At 34.0% G+C, this 25711-nt stretch overlaps 1 protein-coding gene across 1 annotated transcript in view; it reads left to right on the top strand.

The window, feature by feature from the left end:
- Window positions 1-25711, top strand: part of LOC129241383 (arginine kinase 1) — a 79488-nt gene that overhangs the window by 34945 nt on the left and 18832 nt on the right. Inside the window, exon 3 of the mRNA XM_054877666.1 lies at window positions 32-463. Within this exon, the coding sequence (XP_054733641.1) occupies window positions 32-463 (432 nt within the window). The remainder of the gene's footprint in view (window positions 1-31; window positions 464-25711) is intronic.

Raw genomic sequence — 25711 nt, 5'->3', positions numbered from 1 at the left:
TTGGTTTTTTCTTTTATTTTAATTTTTGTAGAAAACATTTCGGTTGGTTTTTCGGTAATTTAAATATAAAGCTTGGCAAAAATGCCATCGAAAATAAGGAACAACCACTACAGCAACAACCAGCAGCAATAAACAAAATTACAGACAATAAACCAGTACCTGAGCCCAAACCGGTAAAACCAGAAATAAAACCCGTCACCTCTACTCCGGTAGCTCCAACTCCAGCAAAACCGATTGAGAAACCAGCGCCAGCAACACCCCCTTCGACACCAATATCAAGCCCATCAGTAAAACCAACATCAAGTATTGCTACTTTGAAAAAAGAATTAGTGACCGATGCCTTAGATAAAAAACTACAGGAGGCTGGCAAACCTTTCCAAAATGGCAATGAAAACCTTAAGGATAATTTGAAGGATGCCACAACCGGTTTTTTACAAAAGGAATCTCAAAAACAGACAGAAAGGTAGAATACATGCATACATACATACACATATGTATTGAATTAAAATATTTGTAAATAATCACTCGCGTAAAAAAGTAGGGATGTTGGCTTCATAAATTTCAAAAATTGTCCGTGCATATTCCAGAAGATTTTAGAAGTATTCACATTATATGTGCAGTTCACCCATAAGTAAAATGAAGTAATATAGATACATATGTGCCCACTACTGCCAGAGGGCGTTAAAAATAGATTGAATATGGTTTTGTCAACATGGCTTCGTGACCGAAGCGGTTTAGTTCATGCCCCCATGCTTTTGATTTAGCCAATTGTGGGTGTTGGTGATTAAGATATACATGTATGTATGTCTACTTTCCTTACGAAGAATCCCCCCAATACTCTTCTCGTTCCTGAAGAGATTCTGGCTTTTCTTGGTCAGCTATCAACGCCGGCCAGTATCCGTTCTTTAATAGTCGTTCTTTCTGCACTGAACTCTACCACTCTTTCGACAACGAGAGCGGAATATCTCACGCCATCGATGACTAATCCCGCTTCATCCGTAGTCATAACTACGAATTTAATCCTCTTGGTAGGTAAACCACCAATTAATTTAAATGCATGGTACGCTATTCCTCTAAAATATGAATTTGTATTAGCTGCCTAACTAAATTTTTATATGTACCTAAATGATAAATTATTAGTTTAAACAAGAAACTCGCTTGAAATAGTCCAATTTCATTCATACTTGAAAAGCTCAACTGAAAACATGCACATATGCATATGTATAACATTTAACAATGAACTCAGTTTCAATCTATGTTGAAGAAAATATATAAATATTTCCAGTATTTACCAAGCCTTCTCAGCTAATGTAACGAAAATTATATATCCAGCAAGAATTTAACTGCAAACAAGTTAAATCAAACAGCTGATTTCTGATCGTATGTGTGTACAAACAAATGGTATATTTACGCTAAACATAAAGGAAAAAGTTTTCAATACGAAAATTTTACTACACCATACTTAATTAATGTTGTTGTTAATTGTTCGTATAGTTACTACTCTGGCTGCGCCTGAAAACATCTTGTAAAATTAATCGTCCAATTTTGTTTTTGAATAACTTTTTTACTAAATAAAAAAAATTATTTCTAGTGATGAGGAATTTTTTTATTTTGACCTTTATGCGCTCAATTGCCTGTCTGTTTGAATATTGCAACTGACTTATTCACAAGTGTCAAATATGATTGACGTACGACGCCAGTTGCAAAAATTATGAGTCTTCCAATAAGGCTATTAGTTTTGCGCCACCTTGTATAAAGTTCTTAAAATTAACATCCTTTTCACTTAAGATATGTTGTTTTCAATTAATAGATTTATACTGTGTCTGGGAGATTCGAAATTTGATATATTTTCAGTCTTGTATTAGATAAACTATTGCAAATTTAAAGCTGAGTTATTAGGGTCGTAATGTAGTCTATGGGTATTCCTAGCACTTAATTTTCGTGTTTCATCTTTTATAAAATGTACTCTAAAATCTTTATGAATGTCGGCATTAATAATAAACCAAGGCGCGCTTACAAGGCGCGCTGATATTTTTGCAAAATTTCTACATTAGAGTGAATTGTTGTATCCTAAAGTTGAATATCATAAGCCCAGACAGGCTTTAATATTAAGTAGGGGAAAATGGGGAGTTGTGAGACACAGGGAGTTGTGAGACATTGTTACCTTTCGGCATTATTCATTTGTTTACATTCGATTTTAAGTGTCAACAAGTGTTCTCGATGCGATCTCACTTTTCAGCTAGCATTGGTCATATTTACACGCATTTCGAGTTTTTTCATCATTTGTTTTGCGATACATTCGATCAGTTGTTGAAGCAAATTGCAAATGTTAATATATACAAATTATTAATTGTCCTATTAGCTTTGAATTTACACATTCACTTGGGCATGAACGTTCGATGTGTTTATGACTACGCGGCCATTTATAAAAAAAACGATTTGGGGAGTTGTAAGACAACAAATGTGGGGAGTTGTGAGACACCGTTTTTTTCGACGTTTTAACGCATCTTTCATAAGTACCTCACAATATTCATGCATTGTTTGTATATATATCATGAAATTTTTGGTTAAATTTGAGTTTTTATTGTTTTTCCGCTTTTTCGTAGATTTTTCATTTATCATGCCGCGTCAGAGGTATGTGAGTGAGTTAAGTAAAACAACGATCGATGCAAATATATTATTGGTTGCAATCAAGGAAATGTATACACTTTTTTATAACAATTGTCTTTTCTTTTTTATTTTTCATCTTAATAAAGAACTAACAACTAAAATAAGTCATTTTTATTGATTTAAACCATGGTGTCTCAGAACTCCCCACATTTTTGTATTTTGTATTATATTTTATATTATTATATACAATTTTAATTTTAAGGAAAATTGTAGTTTTGTTAAATAGGCCATACCAATAGCTTCCAGTATTCACTGACTAAAGATTCCATCGTTGACATATGAGGAATATTAAGATTTTGAGTAATACGGGTCCAAAAACAAAACCCGTCTCACAACTCCCCATTCTCCCCTAGTTTTGTATAGGCGCACTTTGTTTTCAAGACTGACTTGGCAATTTTGACCCAAAAGCCAATACATGTTTTTGGTTTTCATTTTAAGTTGCTTCTGCTTTTCTTTGCAGTGGACTATCCAGGTTAGTCTTCGATCAAGGTGGACTCCAAATAGTTAACAGTATCGCTCTGGGGGATTTCGGAACCATTAAGTGAAACTTTTTAGCAGTCTACCTTTCTCAATGCAAATGTAACTTAAATTGATTTTTGCTATTTGACTCGAATTTTCCATTGCAATAGCCACGTTCCGATAAATTCAAGCTCTGATTGTAGATGTTGAGAGGCTTCTGGCGGGAAATTGCTGGTTGCAATAATAGCCGTGTCATCAGCATATGTTGCCATGTTAATAGCGCTTGATACTGGAATGTCGACTGTAAATGTAGTATAGAGCACTGGACCCAAAACACTTCCTTGTGGAACTCCAGCATTAATAGTAATAGAAAATGCTTGTTTTGTTGTTGAACATAAAAGTGTCTACCACTGAATTCAATTAATAGAAAATATGCAGCCAGAAGCCATTTTTTTATGTGTAAAACTCTACAAGTATTATCGAGGAAATGCATGAGAATTTGAACACTTGAGCAATTCTCCATTTAAATGACTTTAACTATAATTCAGCTCGGTGCAAATTGACTATAAAATAACAAATTTCAAAAGAAATATTCTATTTGGAATAGAAAGTCTTTATTAAATCTCAAAAGATGCGCATAATTAACCTTGAGAGGTCATTAAGTAAATTTCAAATCTTTAAATTTATCACAGCATTGCATGAGCTTTGATTTCTTAAAAATATTAATATTTTTTTTTTTTTACTTTTTAAAATTTTAAATTTTGAGAATTCTGCGAATTTTCATTTACTTTAGCTCTCATTATGGGGCTGCGCTCCAAATTTTTCTTGTTTGAAGCTTATGTGAACTTGAATGTAAATTTAACCTACCTGTTTGCTCATTTTCCTTAAGTTTTTATTTGCAAAATAATATTTTCTTTGCATTTTTAATTTAATGGTATATTTGGTTCTTATTAATATTATTTGGTATTTCCTCATCGTTGACTTTTTAGTATTTTAGCATAGCTTTGGCCGTAAATTACTCGAATGCCTGCAGGCGCATGCATCTACAAACATAAATATGTATTTTGTTCACATTTAAAATAAAAAAATTGTGCATCATTGTGAAAATCATATTATATTTTTCATATTTTGTGTGAAAATCACACCATCGCTGATTGAAGTCTATTATCTTATAAATATTTTTGGCGTAATTTAATTTACTTAGGATAAAATACTCTGGCGTTTTTCTTATACATTCAAAATTTAAAAAGATATGTATTTTCAGCGTTTCCTGTGCGAAATTACGTAAAATCTTGATGTTTATATGCCAAAAACTGGCCACTTGTTTGTTCAGCAATAATTTGGCATCAAGTCAAAAATTTCAAACAAAAGGCATAGGGCATAGGCATACGTACGTACATACGTATGTATGTACATTGTGACTATGTATGTATGTATGTATTCAAAGAGTTTATATCATATTATTTAATTTATTTCTTCAAAATAAAATGAAAGCCAAAAATTTTCTTTCAAACTTAAATGACGTGGTAAATCTGGGAACTTTTACACAATATTCATCCCAATCATAATAACACAAACTACCCCATAGTGCCATGCATGCATTCAAACAAGTATAAATGCATGTACATACGTATAGATCTGTAAAAGAATTCAGCATGTGTTGGCGGTCGAGAGCTTCAAGAAAAATTTTAAACAAATATTTAGATTTCCTAATATTATATCCAAAGCCTTTATTATTCAATTAATATACATATTCTATAGTACATCCACAAGCACTTGCATAGGTATTTTAAATTTAATTGGGCTGAAAAAGTTTATTTTGCAAAGACAAAAATATATACAGAAGTGTAATATTATGTTCGCAGGGTAGGCACACAAAGATAAATAAATAAGTAATATAGTTTATGAATTTTCTTTTATAGACAATAGCAAACGCTTTTTCAAGGTTCTTTGTGAAGTATTTCCTAATGGGATGTTTTAAGGTCCAGGTTAAAAAAATGGGCAGTCTTAACCTTCGTTCTCTAGTTAGAACTTTGAGAACAATTTCGTCGATTCAACTAAAATCGGTAAGAGATCGACCAAGTAATAATGTTTTATGCGATCAGCGGTGAGCTCTCAAATATTGATTCCAAACTAAATAAAAATACATCACTTACACAAATCAGTTGTTTTTTTTTTCAAAGTTATTCAATGTGTTCATACCGACATAAACGATGGCTCACCCTGTATATAAATATATATAGGTCGTTACATCTGATCCCTACCGTCTATACATACGAGGTGTGTTCAAAAAATATGGTGAAGGTTTCAAATTTCGCGGACTACGTACATTCGACTTTCAATTATTATTTTTTTTATGTTGGTGCACTCGAAGATGTGTTCACGGTTTTACCAATATAGCATGTTTAGTTTGTTTGGGAGAGGCATAAATAAGACAAGTGTTTTGCGTGTTCGGCGATTTTCTGCTATCGGCTCTTGGCTCTCCCAGACACTTCCATTGGGACGGTTGAGCTTTGGTTTTGATGTAATAACCATATACCCATGATTCGTCATCAGTTATCACCCGTTTAAGCAAATCTGGATCATCGTTGACGTCATTCAACAATTTCTGAGCGATGCTCATGCGACGTTGTTTTTGGTCAAAATTCAGCAATTTTGGAACAAACTTCACTGCCTCACGTTTCATGCCCAAAATTTCCGAGTATATTGCATGGCATGAGCCAACCGATATGCCGATTGGCCGAGCTCCTAGCTCCTCCTGCTATTTGTGGTGTGTGTATTGATGTCGTTCCACAATTAGAGTGACCTACAGTTTCAAGCCGACCCCGAATGGCAAATATTTTTTTTTATGATTAGCTTTTTTCATGGTAGAAATACAACTTTTTCTATAATTTTGCTGTTTCATTCTCGAAGATTCGAACCTACGCTCTGCCGAATAAATCTTTCGCCTGTTAAAATTTCTATAGCTTTCGAAAATGTATTTGTATAATTTAGTGGTTATACTGAAAATTAACAACTTTTAAATTGGACTACTACAGCGACCAAATAAGAGATGTTAATTAAACGTGTGTTATCAGGAGTCAGTAACCGTTTATTTCATAAAAATATATTCACTTGGTATTCGATATTTTACCGGCCACCCGACCAAATTTAGCTTTTCATAACAAACTTAAATCAAAAACAAGATGGGCAAAACCGGATAAGATAACGAAATTAATTTCTGCAGGAGGGCGAAATACGGAAGATTACATTAAATGAGTCGTACACATAAATATGCAAAACTTTGAATATATATGTACATATGTATGGATTATATCTAAAAGGGTGTTTACATGAGGCGATTTGCAGGCAATTAATTGATCAAAAGTTGAATGAGAAGGGGAATGTGAAGTGGAATGTGAAGAAGTTTCCTATCCTGTTTATACGAGGTGATTTTTTGTTGAACAGCCTTTCAGGGTAACAAGTGAAATGGTAATTCCAAAAGCGAAATTATAACATTTATTATAGCAAAAGCTCGTAGCAATCCAATAACTTTGTGATATTGATTTTATTCAGTTTATTATATTATTTTAATTCAATGTAAACGAAGCCACTCACTACAATTTCACTTTCAAAATGTACGCACGTTAAGTACAGAATATAACAAACCCAGGGTTGCTAAAAATATAAGTTGAATGACTCAAAGTTAGCTGGTGACTAACTTTGTTAAGAGCGATTGATTTGAATCCCGTTTACACCAGGCGATTGTTGCTTTCAACTAAAAATAAAAGTTAATAAAAATCATGTAAACTCGTAAACACCCCATAAGGGAACTCGAATTTGAACTCCAAATTAAATAATTAATAAATCGAAGTTTTTTTGGCAGATCTGATCGTTACTGTATTGAGACAGTAGAACTAAAAAAAAAATATATTTTGGTTGAGTCGGTTTATCCGTTCTGTCCCTTCAAATGTTTCTCTGACGAATTGCATTATTGGGACTGCTGGTTACTTGTAGCAAATATAAGTAGCTTTATTTTGATTTGAATCCATTAAAAATGTATATGAAAAAGCAATCGCTTGGCTGCTGACTAAAATAATTCCCTTTAACCCTTAAGCCGCCAGCGCGGTAGCCAGTACAGCTACTTAAAACTCAGTATTCCTTAAGAACTGTGTCGCCGATAAAGCAGACCGCTGAAAATTAAAAGTTTTTGGTCCATGGTTGATGAGCTGGATAGGCAAAATCATCATGAGAACTGATGAAACTAAGTTTTTCAGAAAATCTGAGTTCTGTACAGAAAAGTAATTTCTCAGTTTTTTCCAGGTGGGCAATTTTAAGCGGGTTTTCTTCAATTTAAAGTTGCTGGTCACGGAAGAGCATTTAAAAGCTAAAATTAATTGAACGGCGGCCGCCGTAGCTGAATGGGTTGGTGCATGACTACCATTCGGAATTCACAGAGAGAACGTAGGTTTGAATCTCGGTGAAACACCAAAATGAAGAAAAAGTTTTTCCTAATAACGGTCACCCCTCGGCAGGCAATGGCAAACCTCCGAGTGTATTTCTGCCATGAAAAAGCTCCTCATAAAAAATATCTGCCGTTCGGAGTCGGCTTAAAACTGTAGGTCCCTAAATTTGTGGAACAACATCAATACGCACGCCACAAATAGGAGGAGGAACTCGGCCAAATACCCAAAAAGAGTGTACGCGCCAATTATATATATATATATGTATTTACAAGGCCTTCCTAGTCATTTTCGGTTAAGGTGAATCAGAGTCTGCAAATTATTTTTACCAAAAACGACGGCGCGCTTTGGGGTAAAAAACATGAGCGGGTTTTTCGGCAAAGATGATTATCAAATCAGATCTATTCTACGAGATGTACACCCTTTTATTTTTTTAATTAAGCTAAACAAAAATAGTTACTAGTTTTCATTTGTCTTCTCTTTGTTTTTCATACCTAATTTGTAAAATCAGGATAGTTTACACGATTTTCTAGATTGCTGAATACAATTGTTTGAAAAAAAAAAACGCAAAAATGCATACGGTTATGTAAATTTCATATACATATGAACATATCTTCTTCTACACATTTGATTGGCGCGATAACCACTTACGCGATTTTAGCCGAGTTGAACAAATCGCACCAGTCGTTTCTTTCTCGTGCTAGCCGGCGCCAATGAAGCCAAGTCCTTCTCCAGCTGATCTTTGAAATGCAGAGGAGGCCTCCCTCGTTTGTATCCATTCAAATGGCATGACCTTCGTTGGTTCTTCTCAGCTGGATCTTTATTCGCTGCATAACCTATGATACACGCTGTCGCCTACATGCAAAGTCCAAAAATCTTTGCAGAATTTTTCTCTCAAATACTCCAACCAACGCCTCATAGTCAAAGCTTTTGCGACATACGATAAGATGGTCACGATGAGAGCCTTATAAAGTGTTAGTTTTGTTCATAGAGAGAGGACTTTACTACTCAAACTAGCTCTTGTTGACAAGAGAGTCTCTGTTGGATTTCAAGGCTGATATTATTATCGGTTTTAATGCTGGTTCCTAGATAAACGAACTCTGTTACAACCTCAAAATCATAACTGTCAACAATGGCGTAGGAGCCGATACGCGAGTCCGCCGACTGTTTTGTTTTTGTTGACAGAGTGTACTTCATTTTGTCCTATTTCACCAACTGACCCATTCGCTTTGCTTCGTTTTCCAGTTTGGAAAAAGCAGAACTAACAACGTGGTTGTAAAGGCGGATAATGTCAATATCATCGGCATAAGACAGCAATTGTACGTTCTTATAAAAAATGCCTGAAGGATTCAAGTTATGCGTCCCGCACGATCTTTTCCAGCAACAGGTTAAAGAAGTCACATGACAACGACTCACCCTGTAAGAAACCGCGGTTGGTATCAAACGGCTTGGATAGTTTTGCGGGGATACCAAATTCAGACACCACGGCATATAGGCAACCCCTTTTCGTGCTGTCGATTCTCATTTCATGGGTCTTTTTCAAGACTAGGCGTATTGTGAACACCTGGTCTATTGTGGATTTTCCCGACACTGATAAGGTCCACTTAGTTAGTTGATTGTGGTCTTCAGTCTTACACTCAATACAATTACTGATTTCAAGTGGCGTTTTAGTAGACAATAAAACGATATCTAAAAAATTTGGTAACTCATGATTTCATTGAAAAATTCTCACATTTATTGATAAATGGAAAATTAATCAAATTATAAAAGGCAATTATGCTATAAAAATTTTAAATATTAGTAGAAGGGCGTGATTACATAAACGCGCTTTTGAGGCAATGTTGTAAGTAAAATATTTACATTTGACATTCTGTACGCTATGACGAATAAATAAACGTTATATGAATTCGCCTTGCCGAATTTATTTTTTCTAACAATTTGGAGTTATCTTACTAGGAGTATTAAAGAACAACCGAGCATCGATTTTTAAAGCCGAGTCGAATATTTTTACGGGCCTACGAAATAAGCCAATAATAAGTTTTTAAAAATGTAGTATTTTTAATAATAAAAAGGCAATTTCTCTCGATATAAAGCAGGCCTTCAGCACTGGACAATTGCTCAGTAGCCACACTTGTTGAGGGGCATATATCATACTAAGATATTTTAAACCAAATTTTTCAACACGAAATGTGGGTTCTGATACAAATATTTAAAAGTGTTACGATCTCGTCATCATCATCATCGTTTCCTTTATCTACCATTGGAGGACCTCAAGCACTTGGCTGTAGATATTCATTGAGATAGAAAGCGTCCAATTCGTTAATTATTGAAAAATAATTATTTTCAATATTATTCCTGCAAATATAATTGATATCAAAGCGCAAATACCATTTTGAAGTTTTCTGAAAGAATAAAAATTAAGAAATGTTCGATTTTTTTTTTGCGGAAGCCGAAGCCGAATTTTGGTTGTTCTCTACTTGTTATTGCATATTTCACTTAAAGTCTGATTCAATCAAAAAATGAATTCTCCTTGATTCATTCTGGGCTGACAGGCACATGGCCACAGCGAAAGAAAAAAAAAAACAAATCAGCTGATATACCAACACCACATTTAATAGATTCGCCTTGGATTATGTATACTTCGCAAAATTTCACAAATAAAATTTAACTTGTCAAATAAAAATCAATAATCAATAAAACTTTTCAATCACAAAAATCTTTTTACATAAGTGATTACCCGGAAAAAAGCACAACTTAGGAATGTTAGCCGCCTGTAGGAAAATGTTTGCTGAAAGTTTTGTTAAATGGCATTACAAATACAGTCGTACAAATAGCAAAATTTTTGCAGAATTGCATGAACAGCATGTTATATAAATTAATATACGAAAACTATTTGTATAATATGAATATTTTTTAGAAAATACTGATTTCTATATACGATTGCAGCATAATTAGTCTTAAGTTTTCTAAAGCTATGTGAGGTTATAAGAAGTTGTGCGAAGAATGCACCATCAAACCTTTAAGATCGAAATATTAAACTTAAAGACTAACATTATTTTTTAAAAACTACATACCTGTACTTACAATATTAAAATATGATACGTTGCTTTTCATTTTTATCACGCGAAATTTACTAATTGCAACACATTTTTTTCCAACCGGAATGTGTTATCGTCAGCGCTCAAATTTCTCCTTATCCCCATCCTCTTTCTTCGGTGGTCTCGTCCAAGTGTACACCCACCTTCTTTCGAGAGAACCATCTTAGGTTAGATGACCTGACCTGGTTTTATCAATCTATGAATGACGACAAATCATAAATGCTGCTCAAGTATATGCACATTTCAGTCTACCTCGAATTATCGGTGCCAGCCACTTATATTATCAGTCAAACGAAAATCTGGCTTTATATGATAATTCCCAATTTGAAACACCGCTTGGTTAGGTTAGGTTAGGTTATGATAGCAAGCAGAAATCAACACCAATTAGGGACTGAGAGCCGTAGGCCTTAGCGCAAACAAGCTTTCTAAGGTGTTTGACCGCATTTGTGGTGTGGAGAAGCATACCTTTTTATGGCGACTCTGAACGGGGACTAGTTTTTTATAAGAAGCTTATTTTCATGGCAGAATATATTCGGAAGTTTTCCATTGACTTCTGAGCGCCGGCTGGTATTAGAAAAAAATTTCCTATCATTTGATCTTTCGAGGATGGGCCAACCGAATGGCAGTTGCGCACAGCCCACTCAGTTATGGCGACTTATACTTGCAATAATAAAATTGCGTAAAAACAACGAAATTCGCAATGTCAATATTTGCTTTTACTAGCAGGGTGGATATTTTTATAAAATCATATTTGAACCAAATGTCTGCTTTGCTACTTAGCGTCGTCTATGACCCAATTACTGAAGATGATCAATATCAATTTACCAGTTTATAATACCTATTGTAGTATAAAACAACCATATACCGCAATGTTCCTTCCCGATTTAACCTATGTCGAAAATTCTTTTCAGGCGCCGCACCGTCCCATACGGATTTATTTTTTTAGTTTTGCGATAGATCTAAAGAGGAGATATACGCTTATATGCACGAACCACATGTAAATTTATGCATACAGGCATTAAAAATATAATATTCTAACTTAAGAGACATCGTTTTGATATGAAAATTCAAAAAGAAATACCTTTTGACAGGAGCGTATAAAATGCATGCTTAAACTAATTATAAATGTGCCTATGTATGTATCTACGTATGCATATATTATATGTGTATTCGAATATAGTCGGATATATACATATGTATGTATTTGAAATGATATGTAATACATATGTATATTCATTTCTATTTATGTACGAATGTGCTTCGTGAACACACACGGTGACAACAACAAAGCTGTTAAGAGAAATCATCAGAAAACGAAAGCCCGAAACAACAATAAAAATAGCTCAGAACCGTTTTGTTTAGATGAAAATGAAATGAAAATATTCTTTAGCCACGTAAAGATACACACACAACCATACATATTACATACACATACGTATGCTGGATCCAAATATAAACATTGTGGGGGAGATCATGTGACTTGACTCCGGCCTGGCTGGCTGACTTCTGTAAGAAGTTAATGCGAATAAATGAACAAATAAATAAATATCATTCCTATGCATATACATATACATACATACATATTTATGAATGTATGTTTACATACCTCTATGTACATACATATGTGTGTAGATGCTTTAGATACCAAAAGGAACCTTCACTTTCTATCGGTCATAGAGGATAAAAATGATTTTTTTATTGAGAAGTACTCGATGAATGTCAATGCATCCGAATGGAGGCCACTTTAAGAAAAAACTTTCTCTATCGTTTTAAAGTATTGTGTTCGCTGTATGGCAATATATGTACATAGTACATACATACTGTGCCCTTTTTGCAAAACGACGGACAATAGAAGTTTTTGCTTTTGAATCTATAGAAACATTTAATGTAGATATGTATAAGTACACAACTATAGTATGTATGATATTTATAAAAAAATCGAAGAGATATGCAATTTTTTATGTAGCGTATAATAATACGAGTATATACTTACTAGCTTATACCCGTGGGTTTCACCCCACATTTCTATCAAAAAGTATGCTATGTAAATAAAACAACTTTAGCTTTTTTAAGTCAGTTTAGGTATTATTTAAAACGATCGGATATACGACATTTTTTCTTATATTATTTTGAGTATAAATAAAAAGGTTTTTCGGTGCGCCAATTCTGGAGCAGGCTACATATAATTGGCCATGAGTTGGTTAGATTGCTAGACTGTTTACTTACCGATAAAGCTTTACCAATAAGAGAATGCATTCAATTCAGCAATACCTCTATCATTGATAATATAAATTCTGTTCTATATCAAATGGTCTAACCCCCATTTTTCTCTAAGCTCATATTTTTTCTAGGAGTACTAAATACTAACTTCATTAAACTTTTTACCATTTTTTGGTATTCTACCATAAATGCGTCCAGTGATATGCAGCATGAAAAATCCCATTTGTATAGGAGGTGTCACGCCCTATTTCTAGCTATCACCAGTTTTCATGCAGGTGTTAGGTATTAACCTTATATAATCTCTTACCAAATTTCAGTTGTCTAGCCCAAATACTTCCGGAGATATGGACAATGAAAAATTGCATTTATATGGGAGGTGCTAAGCCCCCTTTATCGTTTTTCTCAGTTTTCTTGGAGGTGTTAGGGATTAACCTCATATAACCCCTTACCAAATTTCATTGGCCTAGCCTAAATACTTCCAGAGATATGGACTATAAAAAATTCCAGTTGTATGGGAGGTGCCACGCCCTCTTTTTCGTTATACGCAGTTTTTCTGGATGTGGTAAGGATTAATGTCATATAACCCCTTACCAAATTTCAGTGGTCTAACGTAAATACTTTCAGAAATACGGACTGTTAAAAAATCCATTTGTATGGGAGGTGCCACGCCCCCTCTTTAGTTATACGCAGTTTTTGTGGATGTGGTAAGGATTAATGCCATATAACCCCTTACCAAATTTCAGTAGTCTAACGTAAATACTTCCATCAAAATATCAAAATATTTTTTAGCCTATGACCATCCCGGTAAGGTATCCAGTTCGTGTTTCAAATTTGGTTACGATCGGTTTATGCGTTTAGGACGCAAGTCGATCTATAGATACATACATAATTTGAATTTTATATATATAGATAGATTTCTTCTAAATGAGCTTGGGGGCATTGGCCCTTCAATATCACTCTCATTCCATCTTTTTGTAAATCAAATTACTTATTGTCTAACGACAGGTGTAATATTTTATGGAAGAAATAAAAAAAAAAAAAAAAATTTCATTCGAATCATTTGAAATTTCTGTATACAATACATTTCTGTATCACAATACAAATACAAAAAATTCAAAAAAAGTTGTACACATAAAATTACACATAAAATGAATGTCGATTCGAAACTTACTTTAATCTAACAATCGAGCAAGTTTTGTTTTGGACAATATTTTGATTTTTTCTTTTTTTTATATAAAGAAAATATTTAAAAGAAATTTTTTTTTGCTAAAAACCTTCCCCTAGTGGATCCCTATAATATGAAAAAAGAACGAATAAAATTGGCCTCGTATCGGCCCAAAAAAATGCGGACAAACGAACATCATTTCATTTTTATATATATACATAGATAGAAGATACATACATATACCGCAAACAAAATAAATTGAAAAAGGTGTTTTTAGACATTCGGAAATTTGGATTCCAAAAATTTTTAAATGCGAATTTTTTTTTATTTACTTTTTAATATTTATATACAGTGCACTCTCTCCTAATGGACACCACTCTTAAGCGGGCACCTCCCATAAGTAGGCAGTTTTTTCAGTACCAAAAAATTCTTAAGGGTTTTTGAGAATGTTTCCCTCTTGAGCGGGCAACCCTCTCATAACAGGACGCGGACACTTGTTTTCCACCCCAAAGGGTATTTTAATTCCCCATAACCGCACATCCTACAACATTGTGTTTACGTTTACTATCTACCATATTCGTATAGCTGAAGAGAGGAATCCCGTAAATAGATAGAACTTGCTTTCAATGAGTCTGCTAAAGCTGAAAGGTCTTAATATTGATAAATTGTGCTAAATATTGATAAATTGTAACTGGTACTTTTTCCCCCGGGCCCGGAGTTTTCAGAGGGATAATTCCAAGAAATGTCCTGCTTGAAAAAATATAGTATATAATCCTTCTACCAGAGTTCCGTCACAGACTTTTTTTGGTGTCACCATAACGAATGTTATGATCACGATTACGAAGAATAAATATAATATGGTGATACAAAAGTGTATATTATTGAGCTCATATTAAAATGGAACATTTTATGCTACTGATTTATAAGGTAATTAATAATTATAGTGATGATTAGATTAAATTTAAATTCTAAGCATCGTGGCAGTCATTTCCAAATATTTGTAAAGCTCACAAAATGAATAAAAAATTTTAAATTTTTTCAGCTTCGTTTTTTATTTCAGATCTGCTGAAGAGTTTTCTAAAATTCATTTTAATCCATATTTCATAATTAATTCTATCAAAAATTTTATCAATGAGTTTTTCAGTGTTTAAATGTTATATCACTATAACATAATACGCATTTTGATAAATAAAAAAAATTTGAAGGGGCCCGCATCTCAAGTTTCCCCCGGGAATATTCTCTCCATGGCCCTGTTTCTAGATAAAGCGGTTTCTCATCCCCGCGATCTAAAATTGAAAAATGTTCAAGTTATTTTTCTTCCAGCAAACATAACAGCATTTTGTCAGCCCCTTGACCAAGGCATTATAAAAAACTTTAAGTTCATGTATAAGTCGTTATTTTAAAACACATTTTGTTTCTGATGGAAAAGGCAAATTCTGCTAAGGAGTTGTCAAAATCAATAAATTTATTAGATGTAGTTTAGGTATTCATACACAAAGCGCGGGAGAAAGTAAGTCCGCAGGCAATACAAAATTGTTTCATTAAAGCTGGGTTTGGGAAAACAGATATGCCCAGCACTTGCTCAGTTCTCCAACGTGATTAATCGAGTTCAGAGCGAAAACCAAGTTGACATGGAAGACTATCTTAATTTAGATAATGAAATATTCATTAATGATGAAGATTTGATAAATATCAAACTCAAGTGTCAACTGTTTCCCAAGAATAGTTGGCCATCTCGTCTGAAGATCAAATAGAAAGTGAGATTGACGACAAGTTAACTTCCTATAAAGAGGCTTATTTAGCTATAAGAAAATGAAAAGCTTTTTCTCTAAACCACAACGACCTTAAGGGTATTGAATTACTTACTGATCTTCAAATATATCTTGAAGGGGTCTCGGTGGCTTAATCTAGCTCCAAAATTTGGGCTATTTTCAGGATTTTTTTTTTTACAATAAAAAAAATTAAAAACTATACTTAATTTTTTCGACTTTGATTTTAACTTCCTTTCCCTACAAATTAATTTTAATATTTTTAAAAAAGGAGCTCCCAAAAAAATTTGACCTGGGCGTTGTCCATTTTGGCTCTTCTATTTATATGAAACAAAAAAAATTATCAATCAGTATGACTATAGTTGTGTTCCATACTAGAATAAAAAAAGTTTTTAACCAAAAAGATATGAAATAATCGAAATGATAATATGATTCTAGTACGGGCGATAGCCATTGATGTTGTGAACAACATATAATATTAATATTACAGACGAATCGGTTGAATAGTTTCTTTTCATCCCCGCCGTGCCGAAAAAAGTCGTGTCGAAATAAATGAATTTATAGTTTGAGGTACAAAGCCCGCCGCGGACTGCTTTCTACCTAGTGAATGGTCCGGAGAAGCTATAATATTGGCAGTTTCCGCGTGATAATTTCATAATATATTCTTAAGATACTATACTTTCGAAATATCGAAAAAAACAAAAAATCGATTTTTTTAAATTTCTAGACCAGGAGCCCCGGTGGGTAAGGGAAAAACTCTCCAAGCTAAAATTTCTGACTTGTTTAATAAATTTTGTTTTCTAATTCTTGAAAAATTGTTGAATTGTCTTATAAATATGTATGTATTAATTAATATTATTAATATTCTTGTTTTGGAAATAAAACTGTTTAAACTCACTTCTATTACATATTTTTATGAACTCTTTTTATATTTTTCTCATAAGCGGGCATCTCTCATAAGCGGACAGATTTGTCAGTCCCCAGGTGTCCGTTTAAGAGAGAGTATACTGTATTTGGTAAAATTAAAAATGTTCACCATATTTTGTTGTTAAAATTAACATTTTTAAGATTATCCAATTTAGGTAAAATATACATAGATATATGTATACTCCAGTTTGTTTGCTAACCTTTGCACATTTTGAAGGCGATTTCTATTCCTCTCTTTTGATTTTTTCCTTTTTAATGTCTAGTATAAATGCCCTTTTTAATGCCTAGTATGAATAGCCTTTATGCCCATGACAGACTTTAACCATTGAGTAGGTAATAATTTGAGTGGAAATGCCAGTACTGACACCCCACATACGAAATCATTTGGGTTCCAGATTTTGACTGTATGTTATTACTTACTCAATGCGTTAGCCAACTCAGCATTGATGCCACCAGGTTTTCAGTAAGATCAGTTGAAATATTAACTCTTGTCATTTTTGCAAGAAATCTTTTGTTTTCGGTGAAGGCGTCATCAAATATGGACAATTGTATATTAGCCTAGATTGCCCAATATCCAATAACCGTTATACTGATATAGTTCGAAATCCCATCTCGCTTAGAATTCGTGGGTACTTAAATTGGTCCATTATTGTTTCAATAAACCAGCAGTCAAAATAACGCTGCCACCGCCAAGTTGCATCGTCGCGCTCAAGATTTCTTTGCTCAACTCTAAGTATTCAGAATACTAGAATTCAGTAATTTTCAACATATTCGGTTCGGCTGGCATGTCCTTTGTGTGGAAGAAATCAAATGAAAAACGAAATACAACGCAAGTAAAATTTAATAAAATGGGTGGTCCCAAGCCACCTGATAGGTAAATGTTTGTATTTCGATAACGACTTAATAAAAATCGCCCAAGCCTGCTCCACGTATTGCTCCACTCCTTAGTTACATCCGTCATTTTCAAATATTAGTTTGAGGAAAAAGAAATCCATTATATTCTCGTAAAGTATCGACCAAACAATTTAAAGTTTATGTTCGTTGACAAGTAGATCATTTCATACGAAAATAATTCTTTTGTGTTTTTTGTTTGTTCCATTCAGTTAGGGTGTTAACAATATAAGTCAAAAAATAGAAAATCCGGTAGATTTTACAGTTTTTCTTTGATAAAAGCAAAAATACAAGCAGAAATTGTGAATAGTGTTTATGGTGTAACTGCCAATTACGTTCAATTTTATTTTCGTTAATTCGGTTCAGGCATTTTTGATTTTAAAGATGCACGTCACACACGCAGGCCCGTCGTCGAAAATGTCAATAAAATCACAGAAATAATTGAAGTAGACCGGCATGTTAATAGTCGTAGTATCGTAGCAAAAATTCTTCTTAAAACACAAAAAAACATCTGACATTCGGAGTCGGCTTAAAATTGTAGGTTCACCCAATTGTGAAAAACATCACCACACACAGCACAAATACGAGGATTGTGTCCTAGGACTAAATCATAACACAAAAAATAATTTTCTCTTAAAATGTGGTAAACATTTGTAGTACATAAATACTTATACATATGTAGCTATGTCCGAGACATACAAAATTCAGTCAGGTATTACCGACATTTGTGTTTTTTTTAATGAAGATTTTGCAATAAACAAATGATTTGTGCACATACTTGCGTTCTTAGATGCATATGTATGTATGGATGTATACATATATATTATTTTCTTGGCAACATTTCAGTTTTGTTAGGGACGAACTAAAAAAACAAATAGACTTATAAAAGACATCAAGTTCAAGATTTTCGGGTGTTAACTGAAAGTGAAATATTTTTATATAAATATCCATATGTACATATGTATGATATGTACATAGATGCTTGCGGAAAGGCAAGGCGGATTCGTAGAAGGTGACTTCGCTAGAGCAACCACCATATTTATGTACATGAATTTTGTTTTTGCAATTTGGTAGTTTGTTTATCCGAGTTTTAATGAGAATGTAAACAAACAAATAAGGCAACAATAAAAAAGTAGTGCACTTTGTCACCCAGTCCAAGAAAAAATAAATCAGCTGCTAGAGCCATTGTAGAGATCCATAAGCAAAAACACTCTCAGCTGGCTCCCCAAAAATGTCCGCAGCTGAGATCACCTCATTCCAAAACGCTCTTTTATGTTACATGGTTGATAAAAAATTATTTAAAAAATTACGTAAAAATTCAGATATTTCGGAATAAAAATCATTATTATAGCTAAGAAATATCTTTAAAATATTTGTTGCTGTAAATTTTCCAAGCCAAAGGTATTATTCACTATTTTTTTGTTGATATTCTATTGATTCTAATGTTATCAGAAAAATTCTAATTTGGCATAGCAACCCCGATAATACGCTCAAGCAAAAGGGGCATGCAAAAGGCATGCACACCATCTCACAATTGACCACCGTCAAAGAAAAATTATCAAAAAACAACGAGAATTTTGAGCCACTTCAAACTTGCACTTTACTTTACTATAATTAAGCTACATATAAATGTGCATACCCAAAAATGTTCTAAAAATTCTGAATAAAAAGTGAAGTTTTGATGAATTAAACGAATATCCACAGAATCCATTTTTCTTTAAGCAATAAATAAGCAACGGAAAAATAGCCAAAAATAGTGCACATATTGCTGCCTTAATTTATTGAGCACAAGGGTATATCTATTATCTATGTATGTACATACATAGAAATTGATACATATTTTGTACATATATGAATATATAATATATAATTTACCAAGTTAATAAAAACGTGAGCGTAAGTCTTTTAATATAATTTTTTACACGCGCGCAATTCTTCACAAGGGTATTATAATTTTGTTCAAGGGTATTATAATTTTGTACTCATTATATGGGAAGGAAAATTTTCAAGTTCAAGATTTTTTTCATTTAAAAAAATTGTCTATCATTATGTAGATACTCATTTGCGTTAGAAATGTATTTGCGATTTCCTTTATGTTAGATAACAACATATGGCCAACTTAACAGCGGCGTAAATAAAACATTTTTCTTTTTTGTTATTTTAAATAAGAAAAACATTGCTAATATATATAAACTTATACATAGTAGAAAGCATGATTCACACAGAATCTGTACGCACAAATGTTATCTTATCAGAGTGGATAAAAGTCCGATGGCAAAAGTTAAATAAATTAAATAGAAATTTATTTAATGCACTTTTAAGTAAAAATAATAAAAATTCATTTTCTTCATTATGCAAAAAAATCTGTCCATGCTTCTTGATGCGTAAGGTCGACATTTTTGCTTGGTACCACTCGATAGTTGTAGTCATAGTTGGTACCACTCCTAAGTAATAGATGCTGGCTAAACCCGGCGAAAACTTGATTTGTGAGCGATGGTGGCGAATGAATAGCAGAAATATTTTTTTCAGACACACATTGGCATAAATGGGTAACGTCATGTTTTAAAGCCGCTACTGCAAATTACCTTCTGCATCATTACTTTCCTCGAAAATTTATCAACTATTTTATATGTATCTATACTTAGGGAGCATAGCCAAGTTTAGGTAAAATGTAAAACTGTGGGCACGACAATTGATTTAAATCAATGTTGACGTACGACCCTCTTACCCTCGAGGGAAGAGTGGGAACTGGGAACGGGACGAGGTAAGTCAGGGTGAGTCCACTCATGTATACGCAGATGGCTCAAAACTCGAGGGCAGTGAGGGCGGAGGTGTATACTCCGAAGATCTAGGGATCGCCTTCAGTTTTCGGCTTCCCGACTTCTGTGGGGTCTTTCAGACTGAACTGCTGGCAACAATGAAAGCCGTGACACTGGTACATTGTGTCGGGGTACCTGGAGATGATATCTACATTTTCACTGATAGTCGGGTGGCGATAAAATCTCTCAAAAAGCAATCGACAACCTCCAAGGTAGCCAAGAAGTGTCGATATCTCTTAACGAGATGACTAAGTAATTTCACCTAAAGATCACATGGGTTCCCATTGTGACATTGAGCATAACTGCAGAGCCGATGAACCAGCGGAACTCGGCAATAAATTGGCCGATGAGTACATAGACAATGATATGTGTAGGCGTGCCCTTGCAAACATGTGAACTGCTTATCTTTGAGGAAATTTTAAGAGCAACGAATGAAAGAATGGGTAATGAAACCACTTGCAGAATCGCCCGACTCTGGCCGATTCTCAAACGTACAGAATTTCTGCTAAAACGAGATAAGCACAGTCTTAGCACACTGAGTTCAGTTCAGTTACAACGGGGCATTGCCTAATCAACAAGCACGCCCAGAGGATGAGTCTGCAAACATATGACTTTTACAAAAATTGTCTAGATGAGGAAGAGATGATGCCGCACTTTTTGTGCCACTTTTCTGCTCTATCCAGACGCAGACTCACCATTTTAGGTAGACAATCCTTTAATATATTGGAAGATCTTAGTTCTGTGGAAATCAAGGACCTTCTAAAATTTTTTAAAAGTAAAACCAGTTCTTTAGGAGAGATAAAGACAAGTTCCCACGCGGCATCACAATGGGCTATGAGTCTGAATATGTCCCACAGTGGACAGCCGCTTCAACCTAACCTAACCTGACGTACGACTCATCGTTAATTATTATGCGTTCTTTGAATTTCGTTAAAATCTTAAGGTAAAGTATGTCGACCTATTCCTTTTACCGTTCTGTACATATTATAATAATTATAAGAATAATTATTCTTCCGACCGGTTTGGTTAATTCATGGCACTATAGGACTTTTACTACTACAAACATTTTTTGGCCCGATAATTGTCCGACATCCCAGTTTGATTTTTTATTGATTTATGTATTTCATTTTAATTTTAGATTATGTGTTCTTTTTTACGTATTTTTTGTTACTCTAGTTTTATAAAAAAACTAGGTAAAATGTAACTAGTTGTAAAGTATAGAAAACAGTTGAAAAGCGGAAAAATGATTATCCGTCGAGTAAGATGAGTATATCGACTCCATGAAAATATTTTTTTTTGTGAAAAAGTACTTACGTTTTACTATGTTACCGTTTTTTGAAAATGACAGCAGTTCAATTCTGCTTTTTCACCCACTTGCACAAAAGTAAGGATACTTCGAAATGTCATAGAATCATAGACAATTTTTTTGCGTTTTATTATTGCTAAATATATTGTTGAAGGATTAAAATAGTTGGAATCTTTTTCTATCATTTGTCGTTTCATGCACGGAGATTCGAACCTGCACGATTGCAAATGTTAATCACGCACCAACCCGTTCGGTTACGGCAGCCGCTCTTAAAGTACCTGCATATTTGGTTTTTAATTGCACTCCCTACACTGGGTGTCCACGATCAATTTTCTACTATTTGCGCAGTCCATCGTCAACAAAATTGCCAACTCACAACAAATTCGGTAAAAATTTTGCCATTAGCGGCTATTTATTGTATCCCACAAGTCAACAAAAATCCAGTAATAATTGTCAGAGTGTATACAGATTTTACAGGAACCATGTTTTATAAGGTCTACTTATAAACATATGTATGTATGTATATTTTCTAGGAATTATTTTCTTAGATCAGGGAAAGAACTTGTTATAAAATTTATTCACTAGACGGTCAAGGTTTATATGCCGCTTTCTTATTATTAATCTACACATACATACATATGTATATTTTATTAAGCAAAAATGCTTAAATATTAATATTATATAAATAATTGTAAAAACTACAGTTAGTAATAAACTTTAATAAATATTATATTGCAATACTGATTATTTACGATTTAAACAGCTGCTCGGCCTCTGGAAATTTTAACAGTTGTGTATATGCATACAAACATACATACATACATACATACAAAGCAGAACATGAGCTGCATTAAAAATGCACATAAATATATCACATGAATACATATATATGTATTTATATATATGTATTTTATATACAATGTAGATATTAATGAATTCGCAGTGAAAGAGAATAGGAATTCACCGGGAGATGTGCTTTCATTTTTGCGTATATGTATATGCACAAACATATACACGCACATACTTTCAATGAGCGACATGAAAAGCTTTAATGTCCCACATATGTATATACATATATAACAATGCGCATACATAAGTATATGTATATACATATCTATATAAATACATACATACAAACATCTATTCCTGCCACAGAACTAACCTGCACAAGCAACTGAAGACAAAAATTTCGGTGTGGGTGTAGTGTGTAGGATCAACGCATGCACATGCTGCACTTATGCACACATATACATACATAAGTGTGCTTAAGCATACGGGCGTGAATACATAAGAGTACATCCCACAAAGCCAAAACGTTTCATTATTCACAATGCGGTGTCGAAAAATCAGTACCAAAAGAATAGTTTTACTATACAAGGTGAATTCCAAAATAATAAAATCATAAAAATTATGAGTTAATGAGTTAGTGCGTTGGAAGTTACATCACTAGTTGACGAGCGAGGAAGCGAGGTTATTGCGCCCAATGCGTCAGTGTGTTTGTGTCATTGGTACAAAAATAAGTTTCGAACAAAGAGCTAATATCAAATGTTGTTTAGAATCGGTAAAACGTTTACCGAAACATTTGAATTGATGAAAAAGTTTATAGTCTGTCTTGTGACGGAGTTCATAAGTGGTTTACACGTTTCAGAGACGGTTGTGAGGACATAAAGGGCAATATACAGTCCGCCCAAAATCAGTAATCACCGAAAACTCCATCGAAATTGTTCGTAAATTTATAAAAAATAAACCGAAATCATGGTTGAAATTCATGGAATACAAGTTGAATACCTCCAAAATATCGATTTGTCGCATTTTAACTGATCATTTGCGATTACGAAAGGTCTGTGCACGTTTCATTCCGCACAAGTTAACTGAGAACCAAAAATTGCTCAGAATTGAACATTCGAAAGAGGCGAGAAAAGACGATAACTTCCTTTAAAACATTGTAATTGGTGATGAAATGTGGTGTTTCCAGCATGATCCTGAAACTAAACGTCAAAGTGCGCTTATTGCGAGATAATGCACCATCTCATCGATCCACTCTTTCCACTATTATGACTGATTTTTTGACTAGAAATCGCATTTTAACCATCAATCACCGTATTCACCTGATTTGGCTCCCTGTGACTTGTACCTATTCAGAAAATTGCAATTGGCCATGAAATAAAAACGTTTTGCGTCCGTAGAGGTCATCCAAAAGGCTTGTACCGACGTCCTGAAAGACCTTCCGGTCAATGACCTGAAACACTGTTTCGAAAAGCTTTTAGATCGCGCAAAACTGTGTATCGGGGTCAGAAGGGACTTTTGAGTAAATAAACTCAAAGTTATCAGAATAAAACTCCTGCCTTTTCTATTTTAGCTCAGCCTTGTTTATTTTGGACTTCACCTTGCATTTCAATATTAGCGAGTTATTTGATATTTGGTATTTTGTTAATTCACAAAACACATATTTTGAGAGCTCACATTCTATTACTGCATATTTTATCCTGTATCGGCGATCCAGCTATTAACAGTCGGTTCTACGAGAATGTTTAATGCTATTACATAAATAATATGATATGATACACATTGTTTTAAACACTTAAGTATTAATTAAATTTGATTAAGGCCTATTAAATTAATGTAAGCACGATAACCCCAAGCGTTAGCAAGTGGCAAATAGATGAAGCAAATGGTATAAATAAACATATCTTGGTAGCGCTGTAAAAGAGCTGTCAAATAGTGGGTTATACCAGTTTTATAAGGGACTTGATAGCGAAGAATCTTGCTCAATAACTTTGTTGATGCTTACACATGACAATTTTTTGTCAAGCGAGCTAAGTTCAAACTTAGCGTGTAGAGAAGTAACGAATAGTAAGGCGCCTTCGATTGCCATTAATCACTCAATTCGGCTCCGATCTTAAATTTTTCCACAATGACTTTTTCTGTAAATTAACCTTAAGCTCACATAGAGAGAGTGTTTTCATTTTTTAATGTACTAAAATAAAAAATAAATAATTGGCGCGTTCACTTCTGTTAGGAGTTTGGCCGAGCTCCTCCTCCTATTTGTGGTGTGCGTCTTGATGTTGTTCCACAAATGGAGGGACCTACAGTTTCAAGCCGACTCCGAACGGCAGATATTTTTATGAGGAGCTTTTTCATGGCAGAAATACACTCGGAGGTTTGCCATTGCCTGCCGAGGGGCGACCGCTATTAGAAAAATGTTTTTATTAATTTTGCTTTCTCCGAGATTCGAACCAACGACCTCTCTGTGAATTCCGAATGGTAATCACGCACCAACCCATTCGGCTAATGTACTCCTTTGTTTAAATATGTAGCTATCATTTAGGGATGAAAATTTTGTTTGTTGGGATCTAAAACACTGCAAGTTAAACTTCTATGTACATACATATGTATGTATGTAGGTATATAAAAGTGGCATATAAATTTTTGCATAGCTTTGCCATTTTTGCCTAGTGCATCTTGTTGTTGCTCTACCAATGTGTGGCCCTACAATTTTATTCTGCCTGAAAAAAGAAATGCCCACAGAGATTTTCTATTGAATGCCAGGGGACCCCGCTATTAAAAAAAAACTTTGAATCCTGTGGTATTTCGTGTAAACTGGGAGCATCGAACGCGGGACCAACCGATTGGTGGTCACGCACAGGGCATTTGGCTTCAGTGGCGGCATAAATATGTAATTGACGAACTTCCTCTCCTAATACATATTTATGTACATATTTATGTACTTATATAAATACGTATGGGTATTTATAACCACTCATGCCAAATAACCCTTTTGGCGTACGAGCCCCCAACTGTAGTTGCAGCACATTTACATATATCACACACACTTCCATAAATATATGGTATGTATAGCCAGTTGATCATTGGCGTCTCACGCTGTCGCGGCTCTCGTGTGTGCTTATTGATATGTGTATGTATAAATATGTATTTAAATTCTCT

Source organism: Anastrepha obliqua, chromosome 3, assembly GCF_027943255.1.
Source record: "Anastrepha obliqua isolate idAnaObli1 chromosome 3, idAnaObli1_1.0, whole genome shotgun sequence".
In the NCBI taxonomy this organism is placed as follows: domain Eukaryota; kingdom Metazoa; phylum Arthropoda; class Insecta; order Diptera; family Tephritidae; genus Anastrepha; species Anastrepha obliqua.
Note: the sequence above shows the minus strand (reverse complement) of the source record. Positions and strands in the feature narration are given on the sequence as shown.